Below are 27,768 nucleotides of genomic sequence, written 5' to 3' on the forward strand. Positions count from 1 at the left end.
CCATTGACACATATATTCTTATCTTATATCAATGAACCAGATATTGGCTTAAATGGACCAGGTCCAATCCAATCCAATGAATGTTTTGGACCAATTTGGACCGGTCCAATTCAATGTTTGGACCATCTAATATGTTCAAATTCATTTTGATTTAGATTGGTTTCAACCCAAATCCAGTCCATTGACACATATATTCTTATCTTATATCAATGAACCAGATATTGACTTAATCCAACCTAATCCAATATAAATTTGTTACGGATGGACCAGGTCCAATCCAATCTAATAAATATTTTAAACCGGATTGGTCCAATCCAATGTCTTGTTGGTCCGTCCAATTCGTCCAAATTGATTTTGGACCGGATGGAATCCAATCCAAAACCGGTCCATTGACACCCTTAAAAATAAGATTCAATGAATATTAATAGAGATACTACCTTAAATATAATATTTAATGAGAGGGATTAGAATGAAGAGAAAAGTAATTTTTCAAATTACATTTTATCTTTACAATGAAAAATAGACCAAATTAAAAAATTAAAATATTTGTCAAACAAAAATTCCACATTATAATCAATACAACACAGAGACAGCGAGCCATGTACAAGGCACCACATACAAACGAATCTTTTTGATAGAAAACAAAACATTTACTCATTAATCTGGCCATGTAGAAAGGAACCATTCACTCGGTGCATGACAACATTTACAATTTTTGTTGTAAATATAAGGCCCATGCCCACTCAATGATTCTTCATCGTCGAGCATTCATCTGGTCACTTCACTTGCATCATCTCCGATCGTATCATGAGCTGCACTCTTGTTGCCGCTCAAGGATTGGGCATCCCCAAAGTTCTTCTTTTGGACCATAAGCACTTGTGGCTATGCTACACAATGAAAAGTCTTACGGCAGTCAAAGGTAAAACGGACATACACAATGCTCATCCACGCCTTAAACAACCAACTAGCACATAAATCCATGCAATGCATGGGTCAAATAGAAATTTGGTTAGGTTTGGGTTCAAGGCTACAAGTCTGGGTTGCCCAATTAGAAAAATTTCAACTACACCATATTAATCACGGTTCAGGTGGACCAAAAATTTGTCACTCCCAGGTAAAGCCAGCTCGAGTTGTATAGTCATATTTGGGTTTTAGCATCAGTTTAGGTCCATATTTAGGGTTAGTCATGGTTTGGCACTTAACCTAACCCAACCTATTAGATATATGCCCTTTAACAGAGAGCCAAAAGGGGTTAAAAGAGATTTAAAAAGAAAAGATGGATTTAGTGGAAGTCGAGAAATTATACAAACATTAACTATTGGAGAGAGATATCTTATTAGAGAGAATAATGATGGATTTTAATTGTCTTGTTGTATTTTTAAAATTTAATTTGAAAAAATAAACACAAGTGTAAAAAATGAAGGGAGAAGGTCCATGTGAGCTTCTCCTCACCTCCCCTCTTTCCTCTTTCTAATATATATATACATATATATATATATATATATATATATATATATATATATATATATATATATATATATTTGCATATAGCTTGCATTACCTATGACCATGTCGTAGAACATTTCAATATTCATTTAATGGATCTTTTGAGCCTCTTTAGGACCATGTCATATATATATATATATTTGCATATAGCTTGCATTACCTATGACCATGTCGTAGAACATTTCAATATTCATTTAATGGATCTTTTGAGCCTCTTTAGGACCATGTCAGTTGTGTTTTCTATCCTCCCCATCCTTTGTAAATTATTTATTTATTTTCTTTTTGTTTTCCTTCTCAAATCTCAATACATGTTTATCTTGTTTTCCTTTCCTTTTCTTCTTCTTTTGGACTTAGGTATATTAAGGTCAAATACATACCCAAATATGTTACAACAATTTAGGATATTACCTAAATAGATGATCATTGTGATAGGATCAACCCCTCTACAAAGTGAATATTAAAATTTACACTTTCTTTGATGTAAACCTAAAACTACTTGTAGGGTTTCATATAATTAGAAAATGTGACACTGCATTTTATAGTCAAGGAAGAGGTTCTTATTTGTGAATAACTTTTTTATTATTTTAAGCTAAGAGGTTAGGAGCAAAAGACCATTATAGGGTTAAAACATGATGGGCTTTATCTCATATTAATTCATTATCCTTGAGCTGCATAGGGTGGTTGAAACCATGGATCACTTAGACTTTAAGTGTTTGGTTCAAACTTTGCCCAATTCAATTGGCTCAGGGGTCCATTATCCTTGTATAATGAATTTGGCCCATGTGTTTCCAAACATGGGTTGAATCCAATATAGACTGATGTGAGACCTTTGTAGGTCATACACCATATAAATTCAAGCATAAGAAGACTTGCAACAGTTAGGAACATAAATCACTTAAAGAAATGAGGCTTAGCCCAATTACTAGACTAGTTAGACTAGTCAGATGACAACTTAGATTTGGATGTATGGAAATGGGTTTGGACCTCCATTATCCTAGTGTAATTAAAGACCTTATCTAAATTTGATTTGGATTAGTGCTCAGTACATTAGGCTGAATTTGGAAAGAGTACAAATACATAAAAATAATACAAAATATAAGATTTTGCACTCTACATATTTGTATAGTACTTCTTCCAAACTGAGCCTTAGGAAAGAGGTCTTTTATATAGGGACAAGAGGGAGAGGTCGACATACACCTTTTCAATCATTCTCTTGCACTCTCTCTTCTCTTCAACTTCCTATAAACCCTAGTTCAAACTAGCCAAGGAAGACAATGTTCTTCTACTAATCTATGTTGTGTTTTTGAATAAAAGCATCAAATTTGACGTGGTTATCACATCTGCACAAGTTCGAACTCATTGGATTTTCAAATACTGAGAAATCGGTTCTCGATTTTGGGCTGACCTTTTTTTGTAATTCGACAATCAACCCTAAGAGGTTCAGCCGTGAAACAACTGAATTCAATCTGTCCAACATATGGATCTATCCATCACATTCAAGTATAATAATATTTGTCAAACATGTCATATATAGTATTTATCGACTTATAGTATATATGTACATATATATTGTGTCACCAAGGTTCAACTTCCAACTGTGAACCTCTCCCTTTTCACTTTCTATGCCTGGTTTGGTTCTTTAAACATAGGTGTTCCCATCATACTACATAAGTGATTCAAGGAACTTAGCCTACCTAGCAAACCACCCAATGAGGCTTTCAATTTAGACACCAATTATCTAACCTCCTTGACTAATGTAGAACAAAGGTTTAAAATGCCGGTGTTAGTGGAAATGTCAATCATCAAAATATAAAAAACATGTCAAAAATGTCATAAATATTGTATGGAACATGGTGTAAACATTGTAAAATATGCAAAACAAGGAATGATATTTTATGAAGTGACAAAAGAAGCATTATCCTGTTCGAAATCATTAAACAAATCTAAGAAACTAAGGTTATGGAACAACATTATTACTCCACATATCTACAATATGTGCTAGTATTGTTCATTAGGGAATATGTTGATTTTTGGTAAAATTCCATATCACTACCCACCGAAGCAGAAATGGAAATGTGCCATGGAAACTCTCTCTTGTATTCTACATAGTGCTGATAGTGTTCATTGGGGAATATATCGATTCCAATAAATTTTTGTGTTGTTATCCATGGAAATGGAAATATGTCATGAAAATATTAGAGAAATTAAGGACATTTTAAAATGTGTTAAACATCCAATAGCAAGGTTTTAAAAACCGACTCAGAACCAAAACTGTTTTGGCCACTGGTTTCTGGGTTGACCGTTCAACCATCTGGTTCAAACGGACAGCCTGTTCCAACAAAAAATAAAAAAAAAAGTAATTAAAATAAAAATGGCCATAACTATTAAACAGGTCAAACGGGTCAACAGTTCAACTACCCGGGTCAGCGGGTCACTAACCAATTCAATGGTTTTTTGGCCAAGGACTGGGTTTGTGGTAAAAGGGAACTGATTGCTTGGATGGTTCTCGGGCCAAATGGTCCAACCATCCAGGTCAACGGCGGTTCGCAAACACTGGCCAATAGCCTTAACTCCATAACCAGTCAATTAGTTCGAGAGAAACGTAAGTGTGCTAGTTTGGTATCCAACTTGAAAATTTTACATGCCATTGAGCTGGGCCAGATTCATTCAGAATTTGGTAAATGTTCAGCTTTGAACCCGCCGAAGTTGCTGCCCTTAAGAATCACCTTGCACCTCTACCTACTCAAACCCTATGCAAAATATCAACCTCTAGCCATGAGCAAGTCCAATCAATTCATCTCTAATACTAGAGGTCCTAAAAGACTTAAACCACCAGGGACTAAGTAATATAAGGATAACTTCACCATCTTCCATGTCAAAAACACTGCAAAATCTATTGAGATCCAAATTGAAACCAAATTGCGAAAGGAACAACCGGTTTTTGAACATTATTATTTGACTTAGATGTCTCATTCCTTCCCCCCCCCCCCCCCCCTTTGTTTTTCTTTTTTCCCTTCTTGAAAAGGGATTATGCTATAACATACAAACAAAATCATTATGCAGGCTAGCCACCCAACCAGGTCAATCAAATCAACCTTCCCTAATCAAGGAACGAATCAGCTGGGTTATCCAGTGTAGTTCAACATTTATCTAGAGTCCTGACTCTCAATGGATAGGTTCTAAATTTATCAGGTTAAGTGATCCATTGCTAATTTAATCAATATGTCTGGATTATGGATACTTATCATGAGCAATAAATACGTTAAATCTGAACCTGGCCAATAGTCACATATCCCTTGTTCCGGGATAATTAAAAAACAAGGTAAAGCTTCTATAAATTCTGCAGCTCTCCCAAGTTCGTGGGCATTCACAATGAAATTGTTTAAATGGAGATCAAGGTCAAAGAATCAAAACAAACTAAACTGTGTTAAGCCACCTAACAAAAAGTACTTTTCATGCTTTACATACTATTGATATGGGCATGGCTGCTTCTTTGATGTTGTAACAGCTTATGTTACCTGCACTTTATGCAAGTTGTAGTGAGGTTAGCAAATGGAACAAATTGGCTAGCCAAAAGGGTCTTGTGAATTGGATGTATGGCCTGAAATCCAGAATGTAACAACAGATGTCATCTCTTGAGAATTATTCAGAAGTGGCTATGAAGAGGGGAAGATGATATTCCCTTCACTTTCTGCAGTAGAGGGACACCAACAATTTTCAACAAAAAAGAAACAGGGATACTGGAAAAGCTATAAGGAGCCTTAAGTGTTGGTCAGGTAGTTAACCAACTTTTCTCAACGAAATTTCATTTGTACTTTGTGGAAAATTATGATAATGCAAATGGATTGATAAAAAATCTGATTGCCTAAGGACCAATATGTCAAAATGCAGTAACAAACAAATATGATTACTCATTCCCACAATCAATATTCAGCACAAGAAAATGTGCTTCTTCACTTGGGCCAGTTAGCACGCCTTTTATATGATGGCACACAAAAAACAAATCTGTCTAATTTTGGGAAAAGAAAAGACAGCATGATGTTTTTGAACCTCACCATCCAGACCTAATGATCGGCTTTGGCGATTGGGGATTTAATCCTCTGGATCTAGATAACCCATTTCCCAACAATGAGGGCTCTGTTCACATATGGCAAGGATATGAAGATAAGCTTCTTCCTCCCTGCTAACAATAATGTAGAACCATTGCTGAAAGATTGCATTGAACACCCATATGCATAATGGATTTGAATTGGGAAAACCATATCTTGGGCTAATTATAACTATCCTAAAATTTGCTAGAATATCCCAACCAGAACATTGTACTGATACTTGAAATTTGGAACCCCTAAGAGATAAACAAATTAATTACCATAGAAAAAACCAACATATTCACCAGAGGATACCTTTGCTCAAGCTCTCTGAGATCCCAAAACATCAACCAGAAGTCTTCTAAAGAGACCACTCAGCTGACAGCTCTTCAGGTGTGCTTTCCTTGTGATGGTTCTGAAAGACAAATGATATGTAATATCTTAGTCTTCATAGAGAATTGAAGTAAATAATGATGTCTTGTTGGATTTCTCAAAATATGAACTAAAATGATGACGAAAATTCTTCTGGTCCCAAAGTAGAAATCCAAATGATTAGAGAGACCTATGGTTGTTTGATAATTTTGTCCCTTGGATTTTCCAAAGTTGTCAAATGAACCAATCCATAAGCTTTCTCCAAAAACCTCAAAAACTTTCAGGAATCCTTATTTTAACAGAGTAAACCTATCTAAACAATTAAGTTCTTGTGGAGATGGTTAATCTGACATGTGGCCTGACAAGCAGTATTCCATGTAAGAAACAATTATATTGCCACATTTTTGGTGTTGGATAAGTGGCACAGGGAGCCAACTTTATTCTTCCCTACTTTGAGAGAGAGAGAGAGAGAGAGAGAGAGAGAGAGAGAGAGAGATAAGGCCATGAATTCAGGTGGCAATTAGAGAGCAATTAGGTGAAATTATTCTATTTACATACAAGCTAATAAGTTCAGCTCATGGGCCTCACTGACCTTAAAAAAGATGGAAATCAAAGTGAAAAATCACTAGAAATGGTAGAGAACTGTATTCAGTTAAACACAGACATCTTAATGACATCCATTTATGCTCTAATATTTACATATTTCTGGAAGCTACCTCTAAGAAGTCTAGTTATGAAATCTTCCAACAAAAAAGAAACAAAAAATACTGTTACTTGTCTACCTATCTAACAAATCGTGCTAGGTTTGCATTGTTACCTTGTCATTGTGGAACGACTGAAGCTATTGGATGACTTTCCTTCAACTATATTTTGTTTTAATCAATTGAATAAAATCCTTCTCACAATCAAGCTATTAACCATAGATGTAAAATGCCTGAATCTATTTCTTCCTCCTTGAATAAAAACCTCTTCAATCAAACCCTATTCCTTCTCACAGTAATCAAACCCTTAAACCCTTAGGTGAAAGAAGAAGAGAAGGAAACCAATATGAATGAAACAGCAGGAGTAACCACAATATTTGCAACTGATTTTGCATTCAGTTGATTGGTTTTTTAGACCATTTTATCTTAGCTTCAAGACCGGTTTAACATAAAACCAGTCAGTGTAGTTCATAGAACTGCCTTCCCCTTAGGTTTTTTTTCATTTTCTTTAGTTTAGTCCATAGCAGGCAGCCAAGTTAAAACTGCCGCCTTAGGTATATCTGGGCCGGTAGTTTTTCTAGCCACTGGCTCTAAATCGCCGACTTAGCCCATTATTCTTGTATTGATATCCAGTACTATAAATGGGTTTCATATATGAAAATATGGGCCATGCAAGAAGCATGAGACCCATATTCAGTGTAGGTCTGGATTAATAAAAATTCATTAATTTTAATAATAATTTCAATTAATATAGAACTTTTTTTAATCAGCAATTAATACAAAACTATATAACAAAAAAATAAAACTAACTAAAAAATAATTAAAAATAACACAGATATATTAGTATTACGGTTTATTTCTATTCACTCAAATTCCAATTAAGAAATAAAAATAAAAACTAAAAAAAAAATTAGTAGAATTAGTAAAACCCATTAATTCTAAAAAAATAGAAATAAAGCAAATTATTAAATTTTATTAAATTTCATTACTTTTATAAATAAAACTATTAACTTACAATACATTTAAATTCCATATAAATAATGAAAAATCATTACTTTTGTAATGAGTTTTACTAAAAGGTTTCATTAGAGTAATGCTCTTCTAAAAATTAGAAGAATGACTATATGCCATCTAGACTCTACAACACTAGTGTAGGTTCAGTTGCCAGTATTCCCACCAACAGGGAAAACCAGATCCTTGTTTGAAACTCTCATCCAACTACATCCAGGTTTCTTCCAAACTCCCCACTCACACATAAACTCATATACTCCTGCTGCCTCATCCAAATATCCTCCTGCCACCAGCACATTTGATAACAATACATATGTTGCAGGATCGTGGGACCACAGCTGAAGAAGATTCTTTGCAGCACGTTTTGCAATATCTACATTTCCATGAATTTGACAGGCACTGAGCAAAGCTTTGTAGACTGATGCCCTTGGCTTTACAGGCATGCTATTAACAAAGCATTCTGCATCACTAAGATACCCAGCTCGACCAAGCAGATTAACCATGCAGGAATAGTGCTCAACACTTGGGGCTTCTAATGAATTATCAATTTTCATCATATCAAAATACTCAAACCCCTTGTCAAGTAACCCCTCATGGCTACAAGCAGAAAGCACGGATAGGAAGGTTGTCTGGTTTGGTTTGATCCCCATTGTTCTCATTTGTTCAAACAATTCAAGAGCAACCTTACCATACCCATTTTGAGCGCATCCTGATATCAATGAATTCCATGAAACCAAATCAGGTTCATCCATCAACAAGAAAACTAACATTGAATCAAAGATAGCACCACATCTTGCATACATCGAAACAAGCCCATTCTGAACATACACATTGGATGCACACCCAGTTTTGAAAATCAAAGCATGAATTTGCATCCCTTCTTCTAGAGCTGAGAGAATTCCTATTGCTTTTAGGATGCTTGTAAAGGTGAAGAAGTCCATGTCTACGCATGCCTGTCTCATTCTAGCAAAGCATCTAATGGCCACCTCACAATATCCTAGATGTGAAAAACCAGCAATAACCGAGTTCCAGGTGATACCTTCCCTGGATGAAATGGCTGGCAAGATCTTGCAGAAGTCCTCTAAAGAACTACAATCTGAGTACATGGTTATGAGGGTAACAACTAAATATGGGTTGAACTCAAAACCTTCTCGGATTACTTGACAGTGAACTTGCTTACCATGATATAAATCATCCAGGCTAGAAAATGAACTCAACAGACTATTATAAGTTATATTGTTCAGTCTGATACCTGAACGACGCATTTCTCTTGCTAGAATTATTGCCTCATCCGGTTGTTGATTCTGTGCGTAGCCAGTGACAATAGAAGTGAATGTAACAACATTCTTCTCATGCATTTCATCAAATACTCTCCTTGAATCGACTATGGAACATTTCGAATACATATCGATCAAACCTGTCCCAACAACGACATTACAACAAAGACCATGTACTTGAATTCCAAGGCCTCTCGCTTGTAATCGAGAGCAAGCCACCAGAACTGCAGAGAGAGTGAAAGCAGTTGGGAACATACCAGTTTTAGGCATTTCAATAAACATTTCAATGGCCATGCTGGTTAATTGTACCTGTAAATAACCAAAAATCAAGGAATTCCAAGTGACTACGCTTCTTTGAGGCATTTCATTGAATACCTGTTGTGCAGATGACATCTCGTCACATTTAGCGTACACATTGACAAGGGAAGTACAGATAAACATGTTAGCGTCAAGACCGAGCTTAATAATTACGTTGTGGATTTGCTTTCCCATGCACAGAGACGAAAATTTCGCACAGGCCGAGACAATTCTGTTAAGCAAATGCGGGGTAAGCAACGATCCATGTCGTAGCAATTGAGGCAAGAGCTCCAACGCCTTTGAATTCGACTCGTGCTCGGCATCACATTCACCGGCATAAGAAAACACAAAATCAAAATCTGGGTATCTAGCGGGGATTTCATAGTTCACTGCCGCATAGGAAAATAACCGGTTGACAGTTTTTGCCGCTTCTGTACACCATACGTGATGAGCAGGGAGGACCACGAACATTTTCTTTATCATCCTCACTTTGTCTTCGATTTCAGCTCGGATTACTTTCTAAAAGTTGATTCCCTTTAACGGAAATAGGGGGGGATATCTGCTATTTTAGAGGGAGTCTCAATTCATGAACCCATATATTTTCCTGTTCAGATTCTATTTTCATGCATAGAAGATAGAACAAGGAGAAAGGAGGGTTGGCTGCGATTCTCACGACTCACCTCTCTCAAAATCCTCTTTCTGTAGGATCTTGGTTAATACAAGTGAAGCTATATTTTCTATAAATCAAGTTCAGTCAGAAGGAAAACAAGTGCAGGAATCGAAGAACAAGCTGAATGAGAAGAATGTCCTAAATTTAGGACAAAAGCTAAGCTGAATGAGAAGAGTGAGGAAAGAGTTTAGCAATGACTAAGGAGAACACGTAACCCACATGCATGTATGCAGCTAAGTATTCTAACACGTCTAAATTAGCAGTGCGTTATACAGAATTCGATCTTCACTAAGCGCTCCACACACATCCCACCATAACATCTAGTCACTCGTCATCAATAATTAGTATACGGAGCAAATGAGTTCAGATCTCCACAACGTCCCATAGCGCATTCCCGTAGCAACATTTCCTGATGATGATATCATCGGGTCTGGTAATATTGTGGAGCGCCCTCTTGTGGAGCGCAGATGTAAAATCGAGACAAATTTTTTAAATTAGCGTTATGAGTTCAGATTTCCACAACGTCCCATAGGGCATTCCTGTCATGTATTAACAACATTTCTCGATGATGATATATCAGGTCTGGTAATATTGTGGAGCGCTCTCTTGCGGAGTGTAGATGTGAATTCGGGGCGTCTCAACTGCTAGAGTGAAACCTGAGGTATATGCGGGTTTTCTTAAAATCTTGAACCAGACCAAAATTTCAGTATTACCTTGGACCTTGAAGATAGATGAGCAAAACTGAAATGTTACACCTGACCCCTAGACTCGATTATGATACTGCGCTAAGTGTTGGATTGGGCTGTCTTTGATATGCCAATCAGTGAGATCCTTAGAGGGGGTCAAAATCTGGATATGTTGGGACAATCCGAAAATTCATTTGAGTGGGTGATCATAGTGACAGGATCAGCCCCTTTGTTGGACAAAGTGAATGATCGGGGATGCACTCTCTTTGATGGAAACCAAAACTACCAACAGTTGATTTCAACCGTTGATATTTGTTTTGCAAAATATATTTATATATATATTATGGTTTCAAAATGTTTGCAAAATGTGTTAATTCCCAGAATCCATGTGAGTAAAGAGTACAACATTGTACCTTGCAGTCGAGGGAGAAGTCCTCTCTTGTCGGGCAGTGTTTGATCATTATGGGCTGAGAGGTTAAGTGTAAGATCATTGAAGGTAATACCTGATGAGCTAATCTTGCATCTGCCCATGGACGCCCAAAGATTGCGGAATAAGGGGGCGAATTTCAAAAATTTTTCTCTCCCTTCAACTGGGAATCACATTCCCTATTTAGAAAATCATATTTTTAAGGATCAATCTTGAACCTTAAACTGAACCAGATTTGAACCAAAAGGAATGGGAGAGAATGATACCTGATACGGAGAAGCAATATCTCCCAACGAAGGTGTTCGCGCCCAAGGAAGGATCCAAAGATTGCTCCCACTAAAAATGGCGCAGTGCTGGATGGAGCAGAATCAGTAGTGTTCTTCCCCAAGAACTTTGTCCTTCGCAAGAAACAACAGGATGGAACGTGAGCACAGTATCCTTTTCAATCCTTTCTCAAAGAACTGATGTCAAGATCCAATCTTGACTTCTCCCACTTCTGGAGATCGAACTGGCAAACAGGGCGGCAAGAGCAAGGAGGCGGCAAGAGAGTATTCGCAGGGTGCAGAATTCTCTCTTCTTGATTTCAGCACTAAAGATGATCTAAAGTGTTTCTTGGTCTCTCTCTAGGCTGTCGCCCCCTCCTTCTTTTTGTTTACTTGAAAAGATCAGCTCCTAATCCCATTAGGAGGTGCTTATCCAAATCATATTTGGATCAACCTTCTCTTCTAGTGATAAGGATAAACCCTTATCTTATATGCAGATTAGATTAGCTTTATCCTAATTCCATTAGGAGGTTTCTAGATCTGAATCACATTCAGATCTGGACTCTCTGAGTGGATAGGATTAAGACCCTATCCTATCTGCTAATCTATCTCAGAATTCGCCCCTTTAATTAACTGAATAAATAGCCCAGTTCGAAATGGGCTTTAGGCCCATTAAGCTTATGTGCTCACTTAACCTTCCTAACTGCTGCCCAGTTGGGCTTCCTTGTATGGCGTGGGACCCAAGCATTGATCTACACATCAGCCACATGGGTTCGGCCCAGCCTTTGTTACAAGGCCTAGTCGAATACACTGTTAAAGACAGTGCACCCCCTGAAACACATCAAATGGGATCTATGGGCCCAACACTTACCCTAAGTGGTCCCTGGGCCAAGCCACCTTGTAACACCCAGGGACTGTGGGCAGATGCAAGATTAGCCCATCAGGTATTATCCTCAATGGTCTTACACTTAACCTCTCAGCCCTTAATGATCATACACTGCCCGACAAAAGAGGACCTCTCCCTCGGCTGCAAGGAATAGTGTTGCACTCTCCACTTATATGGATCCCGGGAATTAGAACCTTTTTGCAAACATTTTAAAAACCATAATACATATACTTTTATATCTTATATAAAATACACTTTGCAAAAGACAAATTTCAACGATTGAAATCGGCTGCCGGCAGTCTTGGTTTCCAACAGTGAGAGCGCATCCCCGATCATTACCTTTGTCCGACAAAGGGGCTGATCTTGTCACTATGATCACCCACTCAGATGAATTCTCGGATTGTCCCAACATACCCAGGTTTTGACCCCCGCTAAGGATCTCACTGATTGGTACATCAAAGACACCCCGATCCGACACCTAGTGCAGTATCATAATCGAGTCTAGGGGTCGGGTGTAACTTTCCAGTTTTGCCCATCAATCTCCAAGGTCCAGGGCAATACTGGAAATCTGGTCCAGTTCAAAGATTCAATTAATCCCACACTGTATGTGCCTAAGGTCTCACCCCAGTAGCTGAGACAAGCCACCCCAACCGACTTGGTGGCACCACAGTGTCAGCCTTGTCAGGATAGGTCTCCCCAGACCGACCCACTGGCTGTGAACATTCAAAACTAACACGAGTCTCAATAAGTGTCCAGTTTAAGGGTATTACACAGAAACACACCAAGGGAACATGAATCAAATATGCACTTTTATTCATTTATAATAAACTCATAAAGTACATCAATTTTGATTGATGTGTAGATTAATGTTTGGGTCCCACGCCATACAAGGATACCCAACTGGGCAGCAATTTGGAGGATAAGTGAGCACATAGACTTAATGGGCATAAAGCCCAATTCGAACTGGTTTAATTTGATTAATTAAAGAGGGGCGGTTCTGGGATTTAGATCAGCATATAGGATAAGGAGTTATCCCTATCCACTCAGAGAGTCCAGATCCAAATAAGGATTTGGATTAGGACTCTTAATAAGATTAGGAGGGTTGATCTTTATCTGCAGATAAGATAAGGGATTATCCTTATCTCTTAAAGAGAGTCCAGATCCAAATACAATATTTGGATTAGGAAACTCCTAATATGATTAGGAGAACCTCTGTTTAAGGCTATAAATTGAGAAGTGCGAACCCCAGTTCATCCTCGGTCTTACTAACACAAGAGAGAAGACAACACACAATTGGACTGACGCCATCTTCTGCTCTTGCCTTCTCCTGCTATTGCCGCCATTGCCAATTCGATCTCCACCTGTAGGAGTGATCAAGAAAGGTTCTTGATATCAATTTTTGGGAGAAAAACTGATCTGAAGTCGTGCTCACTCGCCCTCCATCAGATTCTTGGTGAAGAATCAAGTTCTTGCTAAAGAACCACCCTACTGATTCTGCTCCACCCTATGCTGTGCCATATTCAATGGGAGCAGTCTTTGGTGATCTCCTTGGGTGTGAACACCTTCATTGGGAGTTACTACTACTCTATATCAGGTATATCCCTCTCTTACCTTTTGGTTTTAGATCTGGTCTGGTTTAGGGTTCAAGATTGATCATTGAAAATGCAGTTTTCTAAAACAGGGAATGTGATTCCCACATGGGAGAGAGAAATTTTTGAAATTTCGCCCAACCTACCTATAGGGTTCGACCATCCATATGAAGGATCTCTCATCCCTTTACTGGGAAATTGGAGTTTGCCCAATGCTCAGGTTCAGTGGACCTTACCCAGCTGCCAACGCGTTCATTCAATATAAAAGCCTCCCCATTAGTGCTTCATACTTGTCGATAGATCTCACATACATGAGTTTGAACATTATAGACTTTATTGCATCACACAACTCCTTTGATAAACGAAGCCGTGTCATGTACGATTTTAGATTCTCCATAAGGGGTCGACAACAGAAGTCCTATAGATCTGGTTGAAAAATCCGTTGGACCGAATCCACCAAGCTATTGCCCCTATCTGAAATAATCACAACATCTATATCATCATTTATTACTGCTTTAAGATGTCCCATAAGCCAAGTGCAATCCTCAAGGCAATCTACGGGGACGATGGAAAATGCAACAGGGAGCATTCCATTGTTGGCATCTATTGTGGTGGCGGCTAGAAGCTTCCCCTGATACTTTCCACTTAAGTACATCCCGTCTACAAATAGTAGTGGCCGACACCCATAGTGAAATCCAGGGAGAGATGCATGGAATGCTAAGAAGATTCGCTTGAAACGACCATCTTCATCGATACTATAAGTGACATACGAACCTGGATTGGACTCGAGAATCTTCTCACAGAACCATGGAATATGTGAGTAAGAGTCATCATTTTTGCCATTGATTAGAACCTTTGCAACTTCTTTCCCCCTCCAAGCCTGTTGATACGTTAATTGCAATGCGTAATCACATTTGATGTTCTTCATGATAAACTGTCTCATATCTTCTCAACAAGAAGATTTCCTACAAACTTATTTGACCTAGGAAGACTTATAGAGGATGATGCAACTGCAGTGTGTGAGTGTTGAGGTTGGTACTTATGCACTTGGACCATAGGCCCTCCTCCCAGTGCACTAGCTCGAATTTCCCACTGGTAGTTGTCCATATTGCACTGTGCATGAATGCATGTCTTGTCGTTCTATTTATATGTATAGGAAAATCTATGGGCTATGGAGTATTTGGACAAGGTAGTCCGAAATGCAGCCACGTCATCGAACACTTGCCCAACACCAGTTATAAGACCAAGCCACATTGTTGCTGCCATGCTACCACTATCAGACATACCATTTGAGCCAATACACATATGCATGCTTTGGCCATTGTTGTCGAAGTTGGGTTCTCCACAATCATTCCAGTAGCCCACATCCCTCGTTGGTTCATTCAATGAGACTCTAATGTCCAAAGTTTTGGTGTTGAACCAAATAAGTGTTTGTATTCATTTTGGTTACGAAGTTTGAGGCTGCATTTCTCCTCGCACTGGATTGTGTAATATATCTTTGTGTCACGTAGGTTGATCCCAAAACTACTACATATGTCCAGCACGAATGAATCAAATTCTGTGGTCTCGTTTGTAGTGATGCCAACTGATTTGCCATTGAAGCTACAAATGCATAAGATTGAATTATCTGCCCCGAAGTCCATATGTGTTTGTGAACTGAAGACATACATGCAAAAAAAGATATAGATCATCAGTCATAACTACTAGTGCAAATAGAAAATGGGGGGAGAAAATGTCAGTAAGAAGAACGAACAAAATACCGTGTATTAGACGAATGATAGGTGGACTGCCAACAACCTTGGTGGTGGGTTTGGTGCTTATGAGATAACTACTTTTGGTGGGGGTAGGGTTTAAATAGGAGGAGTAGGGGGTATTTTGAGCACTGTAGTGTAATGCATGTCAATTGGTCAGTAGGTGATCCATCAACAAACATCACCATAGGCTAGAGGTATAGGCCAAACCTATTTAGTGATTGACCCATGACTTGGCCGCCCATGCGGGTCAATGACTGATGGACACTCGAGTGTAAAGGATATGACAGTACGAGTTGCAACTCAATGACCAAGGGACAATCTATTGCAAAGCAGGAGCACTGTAGCGTGGTGCATGTCAATCGGTCAGTGGGTGAGCTGTCGACAGACATCACCATAGGCTAGAGGTATAGGCCAGACCTATTTAATGAATGACCCATGACTTGGCCGCCCATGCAGGTCAATGACCGATGAACACTCGACTGTAAAGGATATGGCGGTACGAGTTGCAGTCCAACGACCGAGGGGAAATCCATTGCAAAGCAGGAGCACTACAATGTGATGCATGTCAACCGGTTAGTGGGTGACCCATCGACAAACATCACCATAGGCTGGAGGTATAGGCCAGACCTATTTAGTGATTGACCCATGACTTGGCCACCCATTCAGGTCAATGACTGATGGACACTCGAGTGTAAAGGATATGGCGGTACGAATTGCAGCCCAATGACCAAGGGGCAATCCGTTACAAAGCAGGAGCACTATTGCATCTCAATCAGTCAGTGGGTGACCCATCGACAGACATCACCATAGGCTAGAGGTATAGGCCAGACCTATTTAGTGATTGATCCATGACTTGGCCACCCATGCAGAGGTTAATGACCGATGGACACTCGAGTGTAAAGGATATGGTGGTACGAGTTGTAGCACAACGACCAAGGGGCAATCCGTTGCAAAGTAGGAGCACTGTAGCGTGATGCATGTCAATTAGTCAATGGGTGACCCGTCGATAGACATCATCATAGGCTGGAGTTATAGGCCAGACCTATGCATTGCTTGACCCATGACTTGGCCGCCCATGCACGAGGTCTAAGGCTAGCATAGAAACGATGGGATTGCGGTTCAAGTCAATGACCGATGGACACTCAAGTGTAAAGGATATGGCGGCACGAGTTGTAGCCAAATCACCAAGGGGCAATCCGATGCCAATGACCGGTTGACATCCGATGCATGTCAATCAGTCAATGCGGTGACCCATCGACAGATAGCCCAGGCTCTTAAAACATCTATAAATGGAGTGGAAAATGCCAGTTTGGTTAACACACTTCACATTATAACCAAATTATACATAGTTTTTCAGGTCCATGATGGAGCAAAATAATGTTACCACTGTCATTCTTCCATAGAGGGAGTTGCTCAATTTGATCCTTCGCGAATTGAATGCACGAGATGTTGAGTGGATCATGAGTTTCAGAAATGGCCTCTACCAAGCAACTATGGCCTTCAACATGCATGGTCACGAGGTATCATTTACCGGAAAACTACGTCCATTGCCAGGAACTAGCATACAAACAACGACTGATAAAGGAATTCGTCATATCAGAGAAGACACCACATCCGTGTGGTGGATAGCACATACCCAGAATACCGCAACACTCTTAGGCAGAGCCGGATCCTATAGAGAGATGTGGATGCTTTGGTGCAGTAGAATTTGGCTTTGTGCTAGCAGAATTTGGAGCTTGGATGCAAAGTCACAGAGATGAGAGCGCAGGTCGAAAGCAGTGTATCGAGCAACAATTTGTAATGTCAGTAGTTGTATCATCCCTTCCGCAGTCCACCCCATCCTTATGTTTAGTACCTATATAGAAATTTTAATGTTGGTAGTTGTATCGTTGCTATGTGGAAATTGTAGTGATAGTAGTTGTATACTTGTGATACTTAGTCACAATTTTGATACTTGGCCCATGGCATGCCCGCCTCATCTGGGTACGTCTAGGGGACCTATCCCCACCCCATGGAGGTAGTTCCATTGCCCATCTACCCCCGTGCCCCCCGGGACTACTTCTAGGATTTGCTAGAATCGCCCGGAGGCCAATCCAGTGGGTACAGAGGGGTGCGATGGCCAAACCCACTCCCCTGTACTGCCACTAACCCAACAAGCATCCCAAAACCTTCTAATCGCCCATCAGCCTGATGGACCGAGCCGACAGTGGGAAACGGTGGTTCCACAAAAGCACTTTCCCATAGTCGGCTTTCTCCATTGGCTCAGGCCATCTCTGCCTCATCTGGGCACGTCTAGGGGACCTTTCCCCTCCCTGTGCATGTGGTTCCACCACCCGACTACCCCTGCGCCCCCCTCCAATACTGCTTCTGTGAATTACAATAATCGCTTGGAGGCCGATCCAGTAGGTGCGAAGGGGTGTGATGGCCACCAAACCCACTCCTTCCTACTGCCACTAACCCAACAAGTACCCCGAAACCTTCCAATCGCCCATCGGCCTGATGGCCCAAGCTGACGATGGGAAACGATGGTTTTGCAAAAGAACCATTTCCCACCATCGGCCTTCCCAATTGGCCTGGGCCATCTTTGCCTCACCTAGGTATGTCTAGGGGACCTCTCCCCTCCCTGTGCGTGTGGTTCTGCCGCATGACTACTTCCATGCCACCCCTCTGAGATCGCTTTTGGAAATTTCCAGAATCGCCCGAAGGCCAATTCAGCAGGAGCAGAGGGGTATGATGGCCACCAAACCCACTACCCCTACTGCCAGTAACCCAATGAGCATCCTGAATTCTTCCAGAGGGGTACGATGGCCACCATTTCCCACTGTCGACCTTCCCCATTGGCTTGGGACATCTTTGCCTCATTTGGGTACGTCCAGGGGACTCCCCACCCTGTGCATGTGATTCCGCCACCTGACTACCCCAGGGTCCCCCCTCCAGGACAACTTCTGGGAATTTCCAAAATCACCTAGAGGTTGTTCTGGTGGGTGTGAAAGTGTGCAATGGCCACCAAACACTCCTCCCTACTCCAACTAGCTCAACGAGCATCTCAAAACCTTCTGATCGCCCCTCGACCCGATGGCCCAGGCCATCTCCACCTCATTTGGGTACGTCCAGGGGACCTCTCCCTTCCTCGTGCATGTGGTTCCACCGCCCGACTACCCCGCGCCTCCCCTCTAGGACTGCTTCTGGGAATTGCAATAATTGTCCAAAGGCTGATCCGACGAGTGCGGAGGGGTGTAATGGCCACCAAACCCACTCCTCCTATTAGACAGTTTTGTATGCCCTTAGCCTCGATCAAAATGATGTACATTATGAGTTTATTGTAAATGAACAAAAATACATATTTGATTCATGTTCCCTTGGTAGGTTTCTGTGTAATAGCCTTAAACTGGACACTTAATGAGACTCGTGTTAGTTTAGAATGTTCATAGCCAGTGGGTCGGTCTGGGGAGACCTATCCTGATAAGGCTGACACTGTTGTGCCACCAAGTCGGTTGGGGTGGCCTGTCTCAGCTGCCAAGGTGAGACCCTAGGCACATACAGTGTAGGATTAATTGAATCTTTCAACTAGACCAGATTTCCAATATTGCCTTGGACCTTGGACATTAAAGGGCAAAACTAAAAAATTACATCCGACCCCTAGACTTGATTATGATACTACATTGGGTGTCGGATTGGGCTTTCTTTGATGTACCAATCGGTGAGATCCTTAGCGGGGGTCAAAACCTGGGTATGTTGGGACAGTCTAAGAATTCATCTAAGTGGGTGATCATAGTCACAAGATCAACCCCTTTGTCGGACAACGGTAATGATCGGGGGTGCACTCTCTCTGATGGAAACCTAGACTGCCGGTAGCCGATTTCAATCATTGAGATTCGCTTTGAAAAATATATTTTATATGAGATATAAAAGTACATATATGTTATGGTTTCTAAAATGTTTGCAAAAGGTTTTAATTCCCGGGATCCATATAAGCAGAGAGTGCAACACTGTTCCTTGCATCCAAGGGAGAGGTCCTCTCTTGTCGGGCAGTGTTTGATCATTATGGGCTGAGAGGTTGAGTGTAATACCATTGAGGGTAATACCTGATGGGCTAATCTTACATCTGTTCACAGTCCCTGGGTGTTACAAGGTTGCTTGGCCCAAGGATCACTTGTTAGACAGTTTTGTATGCCCTTAGCTTCCATCAAAATGATCGACTTTATGAGTTTATTGTAAATGAATAAAAGTGCATATTTGATTCATGTTCCCTTGGTATGTTTCTGTGTAATACCCTTAAACTGGACACTTAATGAGACTCGTGTTAGTTTAGAATGTTCACAGCCAGTGGGTCGGTCTGGAGAGACCTATCTTGACAAGGTTGACACTGTGGTGCCACCAAGTCGGTTGGGGTGGCTTGTCACAGCCACCGGGGTGAGACCCTAGACACATACAATGTAGGATTAATTGAATCTTTGAACTGGACCAGATTTCTAGTATTGCCCTGGACCTTGGAGATTGATGGGCAAAACTGGAAAGTTACACCCAACCCCTAGACTCGATTATGATACTACACTAGGTGTCGGATTGGGCTGTCTTTCATGTACCAATCAGTGAGATCCTTAGCGGGGGTCAAAACCTTGGTATGTTGGGACAGTCTGAGAATTAATCTGAGTGGGTGATCATAGTGACAGGATCAACCCCTTTGTCGGACAAAGCTAATGATCGGGGATGCACTCTCACTAATGGAAACCAAGACTGCCGGCAGCCAATTTCAATCGTTGAGATTTGTTTTGCAAAATATATTTTATATGAGATATAAAAGTATATATATTATGGTTTTTAAATGATTTGCAAAAGGTTTTAATTCCTGGGATCCATATAAGTGGAGAGTGCAACACTGTTCCTTGCAGCCGAGGGAGAGGTCCTCCCTTGTCGGGCAGTGTATGATCATTATGGGCTGAGAGGTTAAGTGTAAGACCATTGAGGATAATACCTAATGGGCTAATCTTGCATCTGCTCACAGTCCCTGGGTGCTATAAGGTGGCTTGGCCCAGGGACCACTTAGGGTAAGTGTTGGGCCCATAGAACCCATCTGATGGGTTTCAGGGGGTGCACTGTCCATAACAGTGTATTCGGCCAGGCCTTGTAAAAAAGGCTGGGCTGAACCCATGTGGTTGATGTGTAGATCAATGTTTTGGTCCCACCCCATACAAGGAAGCCCAACTGGGCAGCGGTTTGGAAGGCTAAATGAATACATAACCTAAAATGGGCCTTAAGCCCATTTCGAACTGGGCTAATTTGATTAGTCACTTAAGGGGCGAATTCTGAGATGGATCAACTGATAGGATTGGGCCCATAACCTATCCACTTAGAGAATCCAAGATCTAAATGAGATTTAGATCTGGAAATCTCCTAATTAGATTAGGAGATGGCTGATCTAATCTGCAGATAAGATAAGGGTTATCCTTTATCTTAAAGGGACTTCTAATCCAATTATGATTTGGGTTAGCAACTATTAATGGGATTAGGAGCTGATCCCTTTAAGATTATAAAAGGAGAAGGGGACGACGGCCTTTAGACATGCAACCAACACATTCTTGTCTTCAGAGCTGAAATCACAAGAAGAGAGAATTCTGCACCCTACAAATACTCTCTTGCCACCTCCTTCCTGCAGCCGCCGCCTACAACAGTTCGATCTCTAGTTTTTGGAAGAAATCAAGATTGGATCTTGACAACAATCTTTTGGAGAAAAGATTGGTGGGAGTTGTATTCACAAGCCGCTTCTTGAGAAGGGTCAAGTTCTTTTGGAAGAACATTGTTGATTCTGCTCCACCCTGCACTGCGCCATCTTCAGTGGGAACAGATTTTGGATCCTTCCTTGGGCGTGAACACCTCCATTGGGAGATATTACTTCTTTGTATCAGGTATTACCCCTCCCTACTCCTTTTGGTTCAAATCTGGTTCTGTTTATGGTTCAAGAATGATCATTGAAAATATGATTTTCTAAATAGGGAATTCGATTCCTAGTTGAAGAGAGAGAAAAATTTTTGAAATTCGCCCCCTTATTCTGCAATCTTTGGGCGTTCATGTGATGGATTTCTATCCCTTCAGTGGTATCAGAGCCATGGTTCAAATCTTGAACCATTCTGTTTCAGATCTGAACCTACGGAAATAGGGAGAAGGCGTTCTACCCAATTTGCGCAGATATGGGTTTTGGGAAATTTGTTCCCAAAATTGATGGGCAAATAATCTGAAATTAGTTTTACATAAATCTGATTATTGTTTAGAATAATTCTATATGATTTTCTTGATTTATGGGCGGTTCGTACAATAGGAGATTGAATTCTTGGTTTGCGTAGGGAGAACTGCAAGATTTGCAGTTTCTTGAATTTATTTATTAAATTTGGTCTCTAAATAATTTTTTTTTATTTTTAGACTCAATTTATAGGCATTTGATCTGATGTAATTATTAATAGAAATAGGATTTCTATTTAATTTTTATTTTTGGATCGATGATGGCGGCGTAGAAAGGGAGATTTTGCAGAGAAGGAGATTTCGTAGATAGGACATTCGCTATCTGCGATTTGCAGTTTATGAAACTGCAATCTGTGATCTAACCTCTGTTTTGTAGGATGGAGTATGCGAACAGCCCTGATTAACCGATTCTTGATTTTCTTTTATCAGTATTTAATTTTAGATTATTTTCTTGAATTAAAGATTTAATTAAAGATCAAACCCTAGGCCCATTTGAACCAAGATTGGTTCAAACTGATTGGACCAAATCTAGGGTTTAATCAAGGTTGAAAGTCAGCCCTAATTTTCCCACTAATGGGCCTGAGGATTTATATTTAATTAAATGGTTAATTTGGCCCAACCTGTAAACGCCCAGTTTTAAATAGTTAAAACTGCTAAAAGCCTATTTCAAAGGATAAAGCTATATGGGCCGAACTGGGTGATCCTATTTCAACCAATATACCTAGATAATATTAATGGTTAATATTATGGATTTTTAAGAGGCTTCCTATGGGCCTTACAGATAATTAATTGATTGGATCAATTTATCCCTGCATGAGATGTTTGGATGTGTGATGTGCTGCGTACAAGGGCCATAAGTGCTTGGCCCATGCTCATTCGATAGTGGCGCTTGCGCACACATGGCCGAATGCACATCATTGCCATGGTGTCCCTTTTGGTCATTGGATGACTTCCCTCAGTGGTGGGCCCCACACCTCATCAAGAGGTTACATGCGAAACCCTAGCCGATTTAAGGCCCACCGAAATCTGGCTTTATGAAAATCAATGAGAGCCACTTTGGTTTGACCTAAATCAAATTAGGGCGTAATTTTGTTCCCTCCAACTAATATGAGTGCATGTGATAGGGAGATTCATATGATGAACTCTATAAAGGCCTTCCATCATTAGCATGAGGATGGGTCATTCAGTAATGAGGAAACACACCAAAAAATGGGCTATCCATTTGCAGTTGGGCTTATCTGAATGTTTCATAAGATGATAGGGGCGTCATAGATCGATGTGGGAGGGGCTTCACCAGAAAATGGAACTCTCTCATGGTACCTTGGCGTTCATGAATATGATGGGTAAACACTCACTGGACAAAAAGGTTTACCTGAAAATGGCTCTGAACCTTGTCTGACAGAGGCCAAAGGGAAAACTCATATGATGAGTGGATATGATCCTTCACAGAAAGGTGGTGGGGTTATGCAGCTGAAACAGTTGGCTCCATGCACCCTATGTGATTTCCCACATTTCCAGAGACAACCCGTAGTCTCCGCCACTGAGAAAGGAGGGAAATCTCAGAGATGAATAAATGGAAATGGATCGTAGATTAAAATCCATATCTATGAAATGAACATGAATCAAATTAGGTTGTGGACTGATGTTTACTCTTTTATCAGAAAATGGCAAATGGATCTTTTGCAAAGCTTCTTGATGACAACAAGTTTAAGGGCCCAAACTATGCCAACTGGTATAGGAACCTTATGTTGGTCCTAGCTTCTAAAAAGTTGGACAAAGTGGCAAAGAATCCTGACCCAGAGCGTCCGGGTGACAGGGCTTCTGAGGCCCGAAGGAGAGACTATCAGGAATGGGAGGAGAAAAACTCCCTTGCCCGGTGTTACATCATTGCCTCCTTGGACAACCCAATATAGAGGCAGTTCGATCAGATCAAACTTGAAACAGTTCATGACCGCACAAATGTCCAAGGGCCAACAAGTTCATGACCATTGTCTTCGGATGATGGGATACATCAATGAACTAGAGGCTCTTAGATCCGGGCTGGACCTTGCGACCTAGATAGATGCTATCCTTAATTCTTTGCCTCCTTCCTTTAATCCATTCATCATGAACTGTAACATGAACAAGCTGAATGTCAGCTTACAAGAGCTCTGCAATATATTGCAAAGAGCCGAAGAACTTATTAGAAAGGATGAGCCTATAGCTATGCTTGTTGAAGCTAGCAAGACGGGCAAGAGAAAGAGGAAGGCAAAGAAGCCTCAGAAGAAAGCCACTAAGGGTAAGAAGCAGAAGAAAGACAAAGCATCGGATGCCTGTCACTTCTGCAAGAAGACCGACCACTGGAAAAGGAATTGTCCTGCCTACCTGGAATCCAAAAAGGTAATTTCGAAACATGTGTTATAGAAACCAATTTATTGGTAGCTTCTGCGTCCTGGTGTATTGACTCCGGGGCTTCAACTCATGTGTGTAACTCACTGCAGGGGTTCAAGGTAACTAGAAGGCTGAGTGAAGGAGAAGTCACTCTCTACATGGGGACTACTACAACTGTTGCAGCCGCGGCCATAGGAACCGTGGAGTTATTCTTTAGAGAAGGAACTATTCTACTGAAAGATTGTCTTTATGTATAAAATTTAAGGAAAATTTTGATTTATGTTTCAAAACTGTGTGTAGATGGTTATTCTGTCTTCCTTAGTAATACGATTACTATTAAAAAAAATAACAGATTCATCGCATACGGGGAACTAGAGAACGGTCTCTATGTTCTACATCCTTCTCTAGAAACTAACATAACCGAAACGACGTCAGCTGAAATCCCCAAGGAGAGAGCCCATGATGTAGTTAATCCCATGTGTCTGTGGCATTACCGACTTGGCCACTTCGGTGTTGACTGAATCACAAGGTTGGTAAAGGATGGTCCTTTGGATTTTCTAACTGTAGAAGATCTTTCCAACTATGAGCCTTGCCTACAAGGCAACATGACAAAATGACCATTTAACGGTAAGCCTGAAAGATGTACAGGCACACTTAACCTAATACATACTGATGTATGTGGTCCCCTGAGTGTTACGACACGAAATCAACACGTGTATTTCATCACCTTCACAGATGATTTCTCACGATATGGTTATGTGTAGCTAATGAGACACAAGTCTGAATCCTTTGAAAAGTTCAAAGAGTTTAGACAAGAGGTCAAGAAACAATTAGGAGAGAAATATAAGCCCTTTAATCTAATCGAGGTGGTGAGTATCTCTCTGACGAATTCAGGGACTACTTAAAGGACAATAGGATAGTATCACAATTAGCTTCTCCTGCTACACCACAACTTAACGGTGTTTCAGAGAGGAGGAATAGGACCTTATTGGATATGGTTCGGTCACTTCTCATACACTCAGAGTTTTCCACATCCTTTTGGGGTTACGCATTAGAGACTGCGATTTACGTGCTGAATTGGGTTCCAACTAAATCGATTCTGAACACTCCATATGAACTTTGGACCGAAAAGAAACCAAGTGTCAGACACTTGAAGATTTGGGGTTGTCCAGCACACATTAAAAGAACGAGTGCAGACAAGTTGGAATCCAAGACCAGTCGTTGCCTATTTGTAGGCTACCCAAAAGGCTCTGTAGGTTACCTATTCTATGACGCAAGTGAGCAGAAAGTGTTCTGTAGTCGAAATGTCCAATTCTTGGAGACCGACTACATCCTGGACACCCATCGTCAGGAAATTGTTTTGATGAGGAGAGCTCAGGAGCAGTGGGAGATGTCCCACAAGTTCCAGGTAGTGATCAACCTAGAAGATCCACTCAGGTATCCCAACCACCAGTTCGTTATGGTTATGACTAGGATAGTTACCTGGTGGAAACCTTGACTAGTGAGGAAGATCCCGTGACATACACGGAATCTATGTTGGACATAGATTCCGTGAAGTGGGTGGAGGCAATGAGAGCAGAGATGGACTCAATGGAGACTGATGAAATTACAATTTATCTATAATTTTTGAGGACTTTAGCATGGATTTTTATGCCGGTTTTATTAATTTTTGCCTTAATTTAGCTTAATGCTAAGAATATGTTTAGGGATAATCAATCCAAGAAAAGGAAGGAAAAAGGCAAGAAAAGAAGGTTCAAAAAGACCAATTTCAGTCCAGCCCGGTCGTGGAAGCAAGAGAGAGCACTTCGGCCCAAAAAGAGCAAGTAAATTCCTTGAGAAAACCCAAGAAAATAAAGCCTATCTATGAGGAGAATTCGGCCCAGCAAGGAAGGCCCATTTTTAGCCCAAATAACAGCCTAGAGTGTAACCCACATGAGCTCAAAAGCAAGCTAAGTTGTAGCCCAAATAGCAGCCCAAAGGGAGCTAGGGGCGGCAACTTCTAGGAGTTTCTTGAAGAGAAGGAGGGAGCACTCTAGAAGGTTCATGAGGGGTGTAATACACCCCATTCTAGAGGCTTCAAGAAGGGGCAAGAGCCCCCTTGAAAAACTATATAAGGAGGCCTCTAGGAGGGGAGAAAGTTGTTCAATTGCTTGAGAGGAAGCTCTCCCACTCTTAGAGGTTCGGCCACCTTGAGAGAAGAGAAGAGAAGAAGGTTAGGCGCAAGGAAGAAGAAGAAGAAGGGCTGAAGGAAGTTCAAGACAAGCAAGCTAGAAGAAGAAGGTGAGTTCGAATTGAGAGTTTGTGATTCAAAGATCTTCTGTAATAAATCATTTGTAGTTTCATTCTCTTTTGATTTGAATTCAGTTTCTTAGTTATATGTTCTTTCTTCTTTCTCCTTGTTTCCATTCTTCCTTGATGTATTTCAGCTTGTAAAATTTCAGTTCAGCAATCTAATTCTTTTTGATTCATTCAAATGGTCATGCATTGTATTTGAAGTTTCTTGAATAAGGGTGTGATTGTAGATTAATTCGGCCAACTAACCTTCAAAACTCAGATCTGAATTCTCAGATCTGAGATTGCAAGATCTGAATTGCTTGAAAGAGAATTCAGATCTGCAATTTTCAGATTGGGCGAATTAATCTACAGCTTGGAATTCCTAGAGTGCTTGAGAGAGACTCTAGGAATTCAGATCTACTATTCAAGAACTGAATTGAGTGCAAGGTTAGAGATAACTTGCACAATTCAGTTGGTGATCAATTCAGATTTGAATTGATGCCTTAGAAGTGTTTGAAGAAATGCATGCATGGGGATTAGATTCTTGCTAGAGATAGAAGAACCGTCACTCATGCATAGGATGAACATGCGCTTGAGAGAGGCTGTTCATGACCTTGGGGTTTCACCAAACCAAGGCTCAATCATGATTCATTCGAATGATCTAAATTGATAGATTGCTGAATTCTGAGATTGACATTTACTGCTTACTCTTCTAACCTGAATTGAAGGCAATTGGGCCAATGATTTAGATAGATTTTAATTTAGGATTTCTTAGCTTTCATTAGAGTTTTGATTTATTTGTTGATCAGATAAGAAGTGCTCAATTTAGTATTGGTAATTGTTTCCTAAATCCTCGTGGGAACGATACTTCACTCACTACTTTATTACTTGAACGGCTAGTGCACTTGCTAGTGTCACAATGAGCCACACATCAAGTTTTTGGCGCCGTTGCCGGGGATTTATAGAAGCAATATTAGGAAACATTGAGCATTCTTAATCTGATCTCATTCAGCATTGCATTCATAGTTGGGTTAATTTGCTAACTTTTTCATTTCAGCTTGGACTGCAACTGTTGTACTACTGTAGTTATGTTTCTTCTTTCTTAAGTAGATTACTTTCCTTTTCTGATTTCAGTTTCATTTTAATAAAGGCATATTTGATTTCTATTCAATCTTGGTGTTGTTCCCTTCAAAAAGAAAAAAAATTCACATAAACATGAGTGTTGTAGATCTGAGTTGCATTCGGCACTCAGATCAGCAGATTTCAGATCTGCAGCACTCAGCCGAAAAGAATTGCTTGTGTTTCAGATTTTTTTTTTCTTTCTTTCATTACAAAAAGAAAAAAAACAAATGAAAAAAAA

General features: G+C 40.4%; 2 protein-coding genes across 15 annotated transcripts; both read right to left on the reverse strand.

Moving 5' to 3' along the window:
• Positions 1-470: 470 nt before the first annotated feature.
• LOC148874319 (pentatricopeptide repeat-containing protein At1g11290, chloroplastic-like) lies at positions 471-10,396 on the reverse strand. Of its 14 annotated transcripts, XM_088961475.1 has the most exons (4): positions 9,427-10,396; positions 9,213-9,330; positions 5,910-9,095; positions 471-5,686 (listed from the first exon to the last, which is right to left on the reverse strand). In XM_088961475.1, exons 1-3 carry the CDS (start codon positions 9,733-9,735, stop codon positions 7,825-7,827), a joined length of 1,698 nt encoding a protein of 565 aa, XP_088817601.1. In that variant the 5' UTR covers positions 9,736-10,396; the 3' UTR covers positions 471-5,686; positions 5,910-7,824. The 14 variants fall into 14 exon arrangements, with proteins under 14 accessions (XP_088817601.1, XP_088817599.1, XP_088817600.1 ...); XM_088961473.1 differs by having other exon boundaries at positions 5,910-9,330; positions 9,427-10,395; XM_088961474.1 differs by having other exon boundaries at positions 9,213-10,394.
• Positions 10,397-14,191: 3,795 nt separating this feature from the next.
• Positions 14,192-14,716, reverse strand: LOC148874320 (protein FAR1-RELATED SEQUENCE 6-like). The gene has a single exon (XM_088960758.1). The coding sequence runs from the start codon at positions 14,714-14,716 to the stop codon at positions 14,192-14,194; it is 525 nt and encodes a 174-aa protein (XP_088816884.1).
• Between the last annotated feature and the right edge of the window lie 13,052 nt (positions 14,717-27,768).

Source organism: Nelumbo lutea, chromosome 1 (genome assembly GCF_056320005.1).
Source record: "Nelumbo lutea isolate HS-2025 chromosome 1, American lotus-T2T, whole genome shotgun sequence".
Classification (NCBI taxonomy): domain Eukaryota; kingdom Viridiplantae; phylum Streptophyta; class Magnoliopsida; order Proteales; family Nelumbonaceae; genus Nelumbo; species Nelumbo lutea.

Bases quoted from the DNA above. Each gene is read 5' to 3' on its own strand.
- LOC148874319 (XM_088961472.1), bottom strand. From the start codon at position 9,735: ATGATAAAGAAAATGTTCGTGGTCCTCCCTGCTCATCACGTATGGTGT.
- LOC148874320 (XM_088960758.1), bottom strand. From the start codon at position 14,716: ATGAGACAGTTTATCATGAAGAACATCAAATGTGATTACGCATTGCAA.